Raw genomic sequence first — 14,301 nt, 5'->3', positions numbered from 1 at the left:
TAACTGCAGGCTTCAGGCCTCATCTCTGTTCCCCAGTCACCCTCCCTGCCCCACTTTCTATCTGATAACCCTTTCTGAGACCTCATTAATAGCAAGTATCCCTGCCCACCCTCCAGAGTTGGAGAAGTCTTTCAGAAGCATGAAGAGCCCAGAGGAAAGCTCCAGCCACATTCCATCCTTCCCCAAAGACACTCTGGAATCACCACCATCAGAGAGACAGAAAGGAGATCACACCTCCAGTTTTCTGAGAAGCTGTAGGCATCAGAGACTTAAACCTCAGCAACTGTGGTTGCCAGTGGGCTTGCTACCAGCTGACACCCATGCCTGTGAGAAAGCTGCAGCCACTTCCAGGAGAGAAGGAAGATACAAGAGAAAGGCACTTACTAGTCGTCGGGACATGGGTGTCTTGTCATCCTCGGGGAGGTGCTGCTCCAGCGCTAGGACGATGCAGTTTGCAATGATGGTGGCCAAGATCATGTATTCGAAGGGCGTGGAGAGGACAGTTAAGGAGCAGAAATGACATAACAGAGATGGAACAAGACTCTAATCCACTTCCTTCCTCACCCTTTGTTGCTACTTGTGACTGCTCAGGAAGCGATCACCATTTCTCCTCGCGCACGCGCGGGTGTCCACACAGCAGCCAGATAAGCTTCCATTTTCCTGTGCTCCTAGCTGGCAGGATGAGACCTACTGATTCAGCTGTTTGGAAATGAGACAAGACAGCCAAGAGTACCAAGCTCATCATCAGCTTCTCGCCAGGGATCCAGTGGTGCCCAGTGCTCCTCCTCCACCTGGTAACTACTATTCTGGCACTGGTGATGGAAGGAAGCCAGTGCCTATGGTGTGCAATACAACGGACTGGGCACCCATAGTAGCTTTGAACTAGGACCATGCAGGATGGTGGGAAGCCGGAATAACATACAAAGATGAATAAGTACAAAGGTTTAAAATTGCCCACAAGCCCCCTTCAGAGCCCACATGAAAAGCCATGTGACCCAGCAAGCCTACCAGGTCAGGCTGCAAAATATAAATGTAAAACTCCCCCATACTTTCACCGGGAGGGAAGGGCTTTATCTTCTCTATAAAGGTCCAGCCCAACCAACCCTCCCTCACCAAGCTCTGCTGAGAATCTGGAGAAAGCTAAGCTCTTCAAAGATCCGACATAGGCTCACACACCCTCACACCACTCCTTCCCTACTCAGTCCTACCTGCCATCCTCAGGCAAGCCCCCCACCTGTCATTTCCTTGGGACCTCTCTAGCCAATAAGTGCCTGTGCTGGCATTAAATACAGCCCCTAACATGGAATTTAACATCAGTCACCTGCGTTTGTAAAAGCCTAGTTCAGCCCAGCTGGGCTTGGGAATTATAGACCAGTCCATACTCTACCATTTTTGGATAAGAACCAAGGCAGAGAAAAACTGGGCTTACTCGTGCATCTGACTGATTTCTGTCTGGTTTCAGGAAAGGACACAGGGCTGAGTCTAGTTTGTTAGAGTCATAAATGAGACACTCCCTCCAATGGACAGAGGAGATCTGTCCTTCCTTGCTGCTTTTAACGTGTTGCTCATCATATTGCACTGCATTGCCCCGCTGGTCAGTTGGATATGCCTGGGGATGTTTGGAACCCATTTGGGCCACCCCGTTTGTAACATGGGTTCAATTCCTGTCAGCCTTGTAGCTCGGATGCTATCTGCAGTTACTTAGGGATCAATGCAGCTTCCTCTGCTCTGTCATTTCTGCATGGTACCTCTAGGAGCTCTGAGTGAGGTTTGGACTGAACAATACCCATTTCCCCATTGCCCCTCTCCAGCCTTTGAGAAGGTTATTAGGCGTCTGGGTGCTTGCAGTGGGGAAATGAGATATTGGATGGCTTGGAATTGGCTGGAGACTAAACTACAGCTCTCCAGGCCAGGGGCTCACTTGATTATATAGCGTATCGCACAGCCCAGCACTGAGTATGCTGTCAGCACTTAACAAGGAATAAGAATCAAAAAATACGGCAAGGCTGAAATTATCTTAGCTGGGTCAAAGAGGTTATGTGAGGAGACTTTCCACAAGTCACCCATTCAGTAGTGGAAAGTCCCACAGAGGGCAGCATACCACTGGACCTGGGCAAGGGGGTGAGAATGGGAAGTCCCTCAGAGCGCAGCATACCCTAGGACCTAAGGGGTGCAATGGGGAGTCCCTCAAAGGGCAACATACTCTGAACCTAAAGGTTGGATTTTCAGAAGCACTCAGCATTAGCCCAACTCTGCTCCAATGGGAATTTCCCTGTTGATTTTAATGGGAGCAGAGTGAGGCTGATGGCGAGTGCTCTTGGGAATCTCATCCTGAACACAGCTTTAGAGCAGGGGCTGATCTCAGAAGATTTGGCATTAGCTGGGGTCACAAGGATCTCAAGGTCGACTCCCGCCTTCGCTCTGCAAGCACTGTCAGCCCCACTTGCCTGATTCTCCTCTTCCCCCACAAGCACTTTCGTGCTCCCAGGCAAAACCCATACAGTTACTGCCTTGACCGCCTCAAAACTCACCTCTGCTGTAATGCATAAGGACTTTGCCCTCTGACAACAGCTGGCAGCTTTGCTGCTGACTGGCTGAGGATGGCATACACCCTGGCATATCAGTCCCCCTGGTTCCCCTAGCCCACGTGTTATGGCTTGGATTTGAGATTGTAAGCTCTTTGGGGCAGAGAATGACATTGCCTATTTGTTTGTCCTGTGCGTAGCACAATGGAGCCTGACCTGGCTGGCCTCTAGGCACTGCTGCAAGCTGCACATTATATAACAACAACAACACAGGTTTTTGCCAGCTCAGCTGCGGCTGTAATTCTCCCCTGCTGATCTGATAACTGTTATGCAGGAGGCCCTTTGTGATGCCGAGGTCAGACTGTGCAATATGCACTTAATGTGGGCTACTGAAAAGGCTGATCTGTCAGCTCCTGCCATTATGTGGCCTCTCCATTATTGCTGGAGGGTAGGCAAGGTGGAGCTTTGGGGCTGGAATGCGCTATGTAGGGACCGAATATTAATATTATTACTGTTATTAATATTACCTGCTGCTGTGCGCCCTTCACCACCTGGCAGCGTGGGCAGGGATCGACTTTAAAAGGTTGGGGGGTTGACTTTTCAGGCCATTAATGGCCTGGGTCCTAGATGCCACTTGACTCCCTGGGGTGCGTTCCATCCGGCTCTCCGTGATCCAAGGAGATATGGCTGTTAGGCTCTGATCTCAGAGCTCCCTCCCTCCCCCTGGTTAGCCCAAACACAAGCAAAGAGGAAGGCCTTTCCAGAGCACACCAGTGCACCTCTCTCTTTCCAAAAGCCTGTGGTCTGACACACCGATTGCACTGGCACGTGGGTGCTAATCACCGTGTTTCAGCCTCATGAACCTGAGCTTTGGCAACTCTCCCAGGGTCTGGCCTTTAGGGGCTGATCTGCAAAGAGTCCCAGCCCCATGGACCCCCAAAATCAGTATCATCATCCAATATCTATAACATGATGGTCCCCCGTCAGGATAGGGGACCCAGCGTGCGGGACAAACACAGGAAATGGACACTCCCTGCTCTGAAGATGACAATCTACCATCAATGGGACTTCAGCCAGGAGTAAGGGGCTGTCTGTAGAACTCTGTAAGACCCAGCATTTAGATCCCAACCAGTGTGGGTGCACCTTGACACCCACAAGGAGGCCCAAGATTTTCAAAAAGCGATGCCTCCAAGTACAGGCGTCCACTCGAGATGCTTTGGCAGAGCCTGAGTCTCAGAGGTGAGTGACAATTTGGGCCCTTTAAGGCATCTCAAGTTGAACACCCCGAAATGGAGGCAACCAAAATCACCGGTCTCTTTGAAAAATCTGGATCAATGATTTCAAAGAGACCCCACCCAGCTGTAAGGCCCCAGGCGCATCGATCTGACTGCAGGGCCTGAGTCTTTATGTGTTTTATCATGAAGCAGCTAGGGTCCTTGGCAAAGAGAAGTGATATAGCATACACATGGCAACTAATTATTAGGATTATTAGATATCCTCCCTTCAATTTAGATTGACCCTACTACAAATCACCTAGATATTAACATTCTCCTAATTGGGGGAAGAAGGAATAAATTGAGGGTTCTTCACATTTAGAAGAGACCATGAAGCCTAGCTCCCCTGATCCTTTGATCTCAAGACGGCTGTGTTAAACAAGGCGGACACGTAAAGAATTCCCTCCTCCCATCTGCCCTGCTGCCCAGCAGCGCCAAAACAAAGCACACTTCAGAGCTAAAGGACGACTAAATCCTTGTCAATGGCCACTGATCTTTAACATGTCTTTGTAATAAAAGTACAATTGTCATCAATGAACACGAGGAGACGGGCGATGCTTCCTAGCCCTGCTACCTCGCAGCTGGGAGGCAGGAGGAGGGGACCTTAGATACACCACTGTTTCGGGATAGAGAGTCATGTTTCAAGAACAGTGAGATACTGATGGAGAACAGACACCTCTTTACCCTGCAGGTGAGTGAATCAACTGCCATGCTCCTGCCTCCTGGGGGACATTTTCCTCCCAGAGTTCAAGAGGAGGCAGTAAATCCAGTGCACCAATTCATTGTACTGGCTGTGTTATGGGAATAAAGATCCTGGGCAAAGTGAATAGCAGTGGCTGTTTACATGGCTGGCAGGAGGTCTCCACAGGTGCCTCTTTTAAATTTGGGCTTGATCTTCCCTGTAAAAGAAACTGGGTGAATCCTAGGTCTCGTGACAGACTGGGAACATGGAGGGGCTGGCTGGACAGGTCTGTCGGTGCTGTGCCCTGAAACGCAGTGATGTGCTCAGGGGGACCCACTGCACCAGGCAGCAGCCTAGCAATTAGGGTTCAGCATTAGCTCAGAGAGCTAATTAGGCCCAGTTGAGTTCAGTTAGGCTCAGCACTTTTCACAGAGGGGCTGAGCTACTCCCCTGGGAAAAACACAGGAGGGGGTTGCTGACCAGGAGGCAGGATAGGGAGCCCTGGGGAAGCAGAAGTGCAGTCCCATAAATTGGTTTCTGTGTTTGTGTTGGAGCTGGCTGGCTGGAGAGCAGCACGGCAGGAAGGGAGCAGCCAGGGACTTCTGCCAAGTGTGGGCCACTTGAGTTAAAGCAGAACTGAAATAATCCTGACAGGGAGGGATTGTGCGTTTAAACCAGAGCCCCTGTCAACTTCTCCTCTCCAGCTGCCCCACCCTCTGGCCCTGCCATGCACTGGTTAGATAGAAGCATATGCGCAATGCAGCCATCCCATGGCATGGCTCTGCCACAGAACTTCACTGACCCCACCGCCCCTCCTGCTATGCCAGGACCCACACCCTCAGTCATGTACCTTAGTCCTGATCTGCAGTGCCCTGCACTGTCTCCTCTGCCAATCCACCTCAGTGCCAACCTGCACTCCCTGGACTGGTCCAGTTCTCTAGTTAGCATGGACTGTCACAGGGGTGGGGATGGCTCTGGGATCTGAACAAACATTCACTGGCGAGGGATTACATTGAGATCAAACTACTCATTTCCACCATTTCTCTTTCTGCGCAGGTCCTTGTAGTGCCCCATCACCATCGAATCTGAACTTCTCCCAAGTATTTAAAGTCTGAAGTAACAATCTCTCTCTGTCTGCTTTCCTCTCCCCAGCCTGTAGGAGAATAGTTTGATCAGTGTAGAGGGAGGGATGGGATGAATGTGACTTAAAGCTAAGCAGAAGTGATGTCTGCATTTAGCTCTGAAAGTGGAGAGGCCCGTTCCCTTGGCAGATGTTCCAAAAGGGAGTTCCACCGCTTAGGCCCATCTCCTGGGTAGTTCTGCCTCCTGCACTCAGAACCGCCCCCTGCTGGTCAACAGTATAATTGCTTCCCTGAAACAGCTGGTGATTTGGGGGTGGTTGTGATGAGGAAGAGGCAATCCAGGAGGAGATCTGTGGGCAGTTTTGAATAGTGGGCCAGACAGACCTTGAACTGGACTCCCATTCTATAATGAGCCCATGTAGAGAGCTGAGCACCAGAGTGACTTCTGGTGCTAAGCAGATGGGCTGTTGTGCTTTACACTGGCTGGAGCTTTTTAGGGCTTGTGGCTTCATTCCTAGGCACACTAAATTACCCTACACAAGCCTGGAGATCACGAACATGCATATCACCATAGCCAGGTCTGTGTTCCACAGCATGGGGCACAATCTTCTGGCCAGACACAGGGAAGGGGGCATTCTTTGCCACCACAGCTAGCTGGGCATCCTGTAGCACTGAGAAGTCCAAAAGGGCTTGTAAGTGGCAGACCAATTTAATCTGAGGCCAGATGCCCCAGATCGTGGGTGAGACTATAGGAATGGGAGGCTCTTCAAAGCATTTCCCTTTTGCTACCATCCTCGCCTCATTCTTGCCTAGGTTAAGCTTCAGCCAGCTGCTCTTCTATCCAGGTGCTGGTTTTGGATAGGCACTGGGAGAGCTAGAACATTGTGACATCTATCTTTGCGGGAGAGGTGAGATATAGGGCTGGGTACTGCTGGCACGCCGATACAAAGCTAGGACTGAGCCTTGCATAACTCTGTGGCTGAGGGCTTTGGAAGTGCAGGGAGTGTTGACCCTCTGGGTTTGGTCTAAGACCTGAGCAATTTTTAGGGCATGTCCCTTCATTTCTGCAGCTTCCTGAAAGTAGGGCAAGAGTATCGCCTATCTGGTGACCAAAGACAGGCTTTCAATCCATACCGCCGGTGATCTCGCCAAGACGAGTAATTGCAGAAGCTAATACTTCTTTAGCCTGGTATGGAGAGGAGCTGGGGATTCAGATGAGGTATGGAACAGACCAGGTCACTCAATGAAATTAATGGCCAGTAATTTAAAAACAAATCAAAGGAAATATTCCTTTATGTAGCACATAGTCACCCTGTGGAATTCACTGCCATGAAGTCACATCCTGTTATTGACATCCTGTTACTGATATTAGCTATGGCAGCATTAATTACGCTTGTCATTAGAAAAGATAAGATTGAGGCGAATCAAATCTCCTGCTACAGAGCATATGCTGGGCACCCCAGCGGTCAGGCAGGAAGGCGTTGGCCACCTGCAGCATTGCACAGTGGTGGGCCTTGGGGGAGGGTGGGTCTCATCAGACAGGGGCACTACCAGAGGCAGGACACTCTGAGTGGTGTGGCAGGTTCTCCATTCTCAGATGAAAAGCGATAGATAAATCTATGGTGCCACCACCCCTCAAACTGGGGATGTTCTGTGCTCAGTCGTAACATTTACCTCGCAGTGTGGGGCCAGAACAGGGTGATGGAAACTGCCATGAGGTGACCAACCAGGTATCAAAAATTTTCCCAGGGGGCTTTATATCAGCTGTGATTTCCCTTCAAGGCTCCTGTTAAGGCCACACACTGCTTTGTTCCCCAGCCACACCAGCCAACTTCCAGCAATTACATGAGAAACAATATTTGAGCCACTGGCCTGTTTTGGGTCTTTTGTTCCCTTTTCCTGAAAACCTGTGAGCAATTAACACTGGTTCAAAGAAAACAAGTGCTTTAGCAGTGCTGTTACAGCAAGCAAGGTGAACTATCAGGCTGTAGGGAGGTTACCAGTGGAGTTCCTCAGGGATCGATTTTGGGACCAATCTTATTTAATCTTTTTATTACTGACCTTGGCACAAAAAGTGGGAGTGTGCTAATAAAGTTTGCGGATGATACAAAGCTGGGAGGTATTGTCAATTTAGAGAGAGACCGGGATATCATACAGGAAGATCTGGATGACCTTGTAAACTGGAGTAATAGGATGAAATTTAATAGTGAGAAGTGTAAGGTTATGCATTTAAGGATTAATAACAAAAATTTTAGTTATAAGTTGGGGGTGCATCAATTAGAAGTAACGGAGGAGGAGAAGGACCTTGGAGTATTGGTTGATCACAGGATGACTATGATCTGCCAGTGTGATATGGCCATGAAAAAAGCTAATGCAGTCTTGGGATGCATTAGGCGAGGTATTTCCAGTAGAGATAAGGAGGTTTTAGTACCGTTATACAAGGCACTGGTAAGACCTCGCTTGCACCATACTGTGTGCAGTTCTGGTCTCCCATGTTTAAGAAGGATGAATTCAAACTGGAACAGGTACAGAGAAGGGCTACTAGGATGATCCGAGGAATAGAAAACCTGTCTTATGAAAGGAGACTCAAGGCTTGTTTAGCCTAACCAAAAGAAGGTGGAGGGGAGATATGATTGCTCACTATAAATATATCAGAGGGATAAATACCAGAGAGGGAGAGGAATTATTTAAGCTCAGTACCAATGTGGACACAAGAACAAATGGATATAAACTGGTCATTGGGAAGTTTAGACTTGAAATTAGATGAAGGTTTCTAACCATCAGAGGAGTGAAGTTTTGGAATAGCCTTCCAAGGGAAGCAGTGGGGGCAAAAGACCTATCTGGCTTCAAGATTAAACTCGATAAGTTTATGGAGGAGATGGTATGATGGGATAACATGATTTTGGCAATTAATTGATCTTTAAATATTCATGGTAAATAGGCCCAGTGACCTGTGATGGGATGTTAGATGGGGTGGGATCTGAGTTACTACAGAGAATTCTTTCCTGGGTATCTGGCTGGTGAATATTGCCCATATGCTCAGGGTTCAGCTGATCGCCATATTTGGGGTCGGGAAGGAATTTTCCTCCAGGGCAGATTGGCAGAGGCCCTGGAGGTTTTTTGCCTTCCTCTGTAGCATGGGGCATGGGTCACTTGCTGGAGGATTCTCTGCCCCTTGAAGTCTTTAAACCATGATTTGAGGACTTCAATAGCTCAGATATAGGTGAGAGGTTTATCACAGGAGTGAGTGGGTGAGATTCTGTGGCCTGCGTTGTGCAGGAGGTCAGACTAGATGATCATAATGGTCCCTTCTGACCTTAATATCTATGAATCTAAGACAAATCCCTAGGCACTAGATCCACTTGCCTAGATGAGAAGTGTGGGGCTGGCTGGCAGCACTGGAGTCTCTCTCCTCCCGCAGGGTCTGTTTCACCCTGACAAGTTGTGCTTGCTATTTCTCACTCCCTTCCTTTCTGAGACAGATGTTTAATGCCTCTCTCTCCTTCCTAAAATCTTTAAATTTGATTATCCCAGGATGGAAAAATCCAGATGGAAAAACCAGGTAGCTCTGATAGATGCAGGAACCAGAGGGAGACATGAATGCTGTGGCTGGGGCATTACAGAGTGGGACAGAGGCAATGGCACTGTCTGGTAGGACAGCGCCCTCTAATCTCTGTGAACACAGACACAAGCTGAGCACATTCCACTCAGGGCTTGTCTACACTGGCAATTTACAGCGCTGCAAGTTTCTCGCGCAGGGGTGTGAAAAAACACCCCCCTGAGCGCAGCGAGTTTCAGCGCTGTAACGCGCCAGTGTAGACAGTGCCCCAGCGCTGGGAGCCGCGCCCCTCGTGGGGGTGGGGTTTTTAGAGGCTGGGAGAGCTCTCTCCCCGCGCTGCGCCGTGACCACACAAGCCATGTTACAGCACGGCCGCGGCAGCACCTTAGCGTTGCCAGCGTAGCCGAGCCCTACGAGGGGAGAAGCGGCTTGTAGCCACCTGACCCTTAACACAGAGGTGTGGTGCACAGAGACGATGGGGGCGGGTCAAAAAGCACAAGTGTTGGCCTAATTCTTCCCCAACTGAAGTCAAAGGGAGTTTCACTACTGACTTCAAAGGGAATAGAATTAGGTCAACACCCATCTCCTTTGGGAATCCCACCCTTAAGGCCCAAGCATGTGCTGCTCTTACACCAAGTGCAAGCATTCAGATGGACACTGAGCATTGCAAGCAGGGATCTGTAGCCTCCACAGGCCCCATACCTCCAGATCGAAGAGGGCAGCTTTGCTCGGCCCCATTCTGTATAAATGAGGTGGGATTCTTGGGCAAGTTACCAATGAAGCCCTCAAACGGGTCAACGTTGGGTGTTCCTGCCTTTGTGTTACCCCTTCCTCCAGAACACCTAGCACTGAGCGAGTGTCCCTGATTAAGCTGGCCCAGCCAGTGTGAGGATAAGGTTCCTTCACTCAGATCAGGGGAGGAGTTAGGGCCAACATTTTCAAAAGTGGCTTTTCATTTTCAAAGCCTCATGCTTTAGGTGCCCACCATGCGACACCTTGACCCTACATCCCAGCAGCACTGAGCACCCACAGTTCCAGCTGACATCATTGGCCACTCTCAGCACCTCGGAGAATTAGGCCCATGGTCTCTCAGTTTGGACCCAAGACTGAGGCACCCCAAATCAGAGAGCACTTTGGAAAACTGGGCTGTAAATGGTCTGGAGATCCCCAGATTCCTCTGCCCCACCCCAAGAGAGGTAAGAGTTGGAAACTATTAGCAAAAGGGTGAGGGGATAGTCAATAAACACTAAAATCAGTCTGCCTTTCATTCTGCCAAGGAGGTGATGATCCTCCCAGCTCAGAGATGGGGACCCCCCAGAAGATGTCCTGTCTCTCTCCCACTTCCTTCCTTGTTAGGTGTCTAATTATAAAAAACTTACAGTCACCCAAAATGCACAGTAACACTTGCCTCCCTCTGAGCCTAGTAATGAGAGCCTGTCTCTTGCCAGCTCTCTCATTTTACCTTCATCTAGCTTCTCGGATAAGATCATTAGGGAAACGATAAAAATAGGCTTTCTTATTGATTTATCCCCTTTATCCAATGCTCTCTCCCTTGAATAGTTGACTTGTTTCCCTAGCAACTCAGCTAATTCCAGCCCTGCTGCACACCTGCCGTTTGTTAATTTCCTTCCTGGTGAATTTCAAGCTGGGGAAGGAGATGAGAGGCCAGTGGCAGCAGTGTTGACTTGTTGTTAGTCACCAAGCCAGGCAGAAATTAGCCCAGGCTTCAGCAATAACCCATACTTCTCCCTCACACCCAGCTATCTCCTGCCCTGGGACCACTCCACTAGGTTCTGACCTGGTCTGGCTTGAGCCATAAGTCTGTAATAGTGGCAATGGTGCTCCGTGCTGAGCCCTCTTCCTCCATCAACTACTGAATTACATCAGAGAGATAGAGGCAGAACTTTTTTTGTAGTTACCACGTGGGGATTAGCTAAGCAGAGCAACAGAAGGGAATGTGGAGCTCTTTCCCTTCTCTTAGGAAGAGCAGCCAGCTAAGGAATATGGGCTTTGGGGGAGCAGCCTCTATGCAACTGGGTGCTTCCCTCTGGTTACAAGAGAGTGTGCATCTGCACCAGAACCCACCACAGGAACAGGTCTAGGATAAGAGCTAAAACCAGATTCACTCATGCAGAAAGCACGCCCAGATCCAAGCCCTGAAGGGGGATTTATGATTCTGACGGCACGCTGATGCAATATGCCCAAATGGCTGGATAGGACATAAATCACACCCTGGCTGAGTGCTGCAGAAAGCCTTCACAGATTCACCTGCAGCGTCTGTGACTTAGTGATCTGAAAGCAGTGAGATCATGCTAGCTTCCCTCCCTGCCTTCCTGCCTACTCCCTCCCTGCCTTCAGAAATGAAATGTGCTGGTAGAAGGGTGGGATTGAGAGGAATGGGGGCTGGGATACATGCAGCATCAAAGAAGCTATGCTAGCATCTGCATAAAGGCTGGACCCATTTAAAAGTCTGCCTTAGAGAAACCAGCTGATAGGGGCAGGAATTCAGTCCCCATGTTTATTAAATCAGGATTTGCTACACTGCCTCACCAATGATCCCCCAGCCCTGCACTCAAGGAACCAATTTCTCCGAGGCTTCTTCTCCATCTCTATCTTCATTTGATTCTGACTTCCCCCATCAATAGACCCTAATCCAAACCCTGGAGGAAGCACTACCCTCTGAGATGAGAGGGAATTCAGCCTCTATATTCATTCATTCATTCATCTCTTTGCTCCCAATCCCTTCTTCCTTCTGCTTGTCCACCACCAATCTCCTCTCTCTCCCTCCGCATGACGTGACCCCTGTGAAGGAGCCTTCTCCTCCGCAGCCCCTGTCACTTGAACAACCTTCCTCTCTCTGACTCCCCAGCGCTCCATCTAATTCCAAATCACAGCTGAAAGCAATACTTCTCTTCTCTGCCCCTTCCTGTTAGACGCTGCAAAGTATTCTGGGGTACATTTTGCATGAAAGATTCTATTCGCAAAATAAAGTTGTGGTATTGTCCCAAATTCAGCCCAGAGCTTCTCCAAACCCCCACTTCACTAACCCTGCTGGGGCAAGGAAAGGGGACACAAGAAAGTGAAGAACCTTTCTTCAGTGGGTAGGGAAGTTTGTTTCTGTCTTTAGTTCAATGCTCTGAACACTGGAATTTCGATAATGGTCTCATGAACATACTCAGTCTTGTGACATTCATGCCTCTGTCCAGTTCAAGTCTGGTTTAATGCTTGAAAGAAGACTGAATTACTTCTCTAAACCTATCACCCACACACACCAATTGCCATTGGGTACACAAATAGCACTGAAAGTACTCTATGCATATACCTTATATGGCATATTTTTATATAATGTGTGTGTGTGGGTATGTGCATTTGATTCATGTCTCCATATGGGGAGGAGCTGCAGGGCTGTCACGTGGGTCTGCTGGTCCCTAAGCGACTGCCACATTCACACCACCACCTGACAGCTCTGGCGGCACCACGATTGACGGGCTGTGAGCCACGTGGGCCCAAGCACCACAGGATGTGGCACCCACAAGGGGCTTGATTGGCAGTGCTTCAGGAGTCCCTGATTGGTCCAGGCACATTATTAAGCTGGGTGGGAACACTAGGAAGGTGCCTGGGCAACTAGGCGGATCCTAACCTGCCTGCTGTGACAGACCCTGCTCCTTTGCCTTGCTTTCGTTCCTGGCTTCCGACTCCATCTCTGATCTTTAGTTCCAGTCCTACCCACTAGGCATGACTGCCCAAGCCCTGACCATGATACAGATACAAATAATGGGCCAGGCCTACGTGCCTGATATGGTCCATTTGTCTCCAGTAGCATACAAGAACTGTGAAGGTGCCTAAATTGAGCAGCTAGGGAGCCCCAGTTGCAGGGAGCCTGTCAGAACATGGCCAAAAGAAGAGGTATGGCTGATGCATGCTGCACTCCAGCAATCCTCAATTGGAGCTGTGCCCTCGACAGGGCTGTTACTGCCAATGCAAGCTAAAAAAGCGCAGAGGCTGCTCTAAATTGCAGAGAGCGCCAAAGAAGCTGACAGCAGCCCCCGGCTATAGGGGAGCACAGATGTGGTGTACAATCACCCTAGCCCCTCCTCCTCATCTCTTCACACCGATGTCTTGCAGCAAAGAGACCTCCATCATACCGGAGGATTGGGGCTATTGAACCTAATTCTCCTTCTTTCACATCAGTGCCATTTAGCTGACTTTAATGAAGTTATTCCTGATTTAGGTCAGCTTATGTTACAGGGGAATCAGACTTAGTATCTGGAAGCATTAAAAAAACATGGTATATGTTTCTAAAAGTTCACGCTCTAAATCTACATGAAGGGCCAAATTCAGATCTGTGTAAGTGGGCACAACTCTACTGCCTGCCCCCGCCTACATAAGGTTTGAATTTGGCCATTGTAATTTATACATATATACATACATTAATAAGTTGTATGCATGTGGTTTTTACCTGTCATATATGCAGTCATATATGTATACAAATCTTTTTTCTCCACCCAGCCTTGCCTTAACTGGAAACCAAATCTCTCTCTCTCTCTCAAACAAAGAAGAATCACATGTGATTTTGCTGCCTTAACATCAGTTTTTTAACTTTGGTTACCATAGCAATGGGATGCAACTTGGTGTCACCATGACAACAGCTGTTTCTGTTTAAATTCACCATCTGACAGGCAGCCTCTCTCTCTCTCTCTCTCCAGCTGTCAGAAAGATGGACCTGCCATTACACCTACTCCCAAAGCAGGCTTGAAATCTAATGAATGAAAGGCAAAGAAAGCAGCACTGAAAGAACAACAGAAAGATGTCAGAAGGCTCAGAATGTTTCTCCCAGGTAGCATGGTCATGCTACCATCCCGAGGCATACACCAATGGATTAAGTTACTCCCATTAGGAAATCCCCAGTACTAGCCAGTTTTGTTTCAAACAAGTCCATGCAAAACTTTTTCGGCTCTTCTAAAGGCTCCTCTCTAGGCCCTGATCACCTTTAACAGAGCACTGCAGTGCATAAGCCAGCGTGCTGGAATTGTGGCTGGGCACGAGAGACAGGGAACTGCAGTCAGGCACCCCCCCACAGCTGGTCCGTGCTAGGTACTAACAGGGCTCTGCTGTGCACTGACAGGGCGCTGTAAGAAGGAAGCACCTACCGATGGCCCTGGCTGGGCACTGACAGAGA

The 14,301-nt window shown here is 49.1% G+C and overlaps 1 protein-coding gene across 1 annotated transcript in view; it reads right to left on the bottom strand.

Moving 5' to 3' along the window:
* CACNA1E (calcium voltage-gated channel subunit alpha1 E) overlaps positions 1-14,301 on the bottom strand; it is a 421,822-nt gene that overhangs the window by 208,089 nt on the left and 199,432 nt on the right. The window contains exon 5 of the mRNA XM_073356587.1: positions 385-491. Within this exon, the coding sequence (XP_073212688.1) occupies positions 385-491 (107 nt within the window). The remainder of the gene's footprint in view (positions 1-384; positions 492-14,301) is intronic.

This window comes from Lepidochelys kempii, chromosome 8 (genome assembly GCF_965140265.1).
Source record: "Lepidochelys kempii isolate rLepKem1 chromosome 8, rLepKem1.hap2, whole genome shotgun sequence".
Lineage (NCBI taxonomy): Eukaryota > Metazoa > Chordata > Testudines > Cheloniidae > Lepidochelys > Lepidochelys kempii.
Note: the sequence above shows the minus strand (reverse complement) of the source record. Positions and strands in the feature narration are given on the sequence as shown.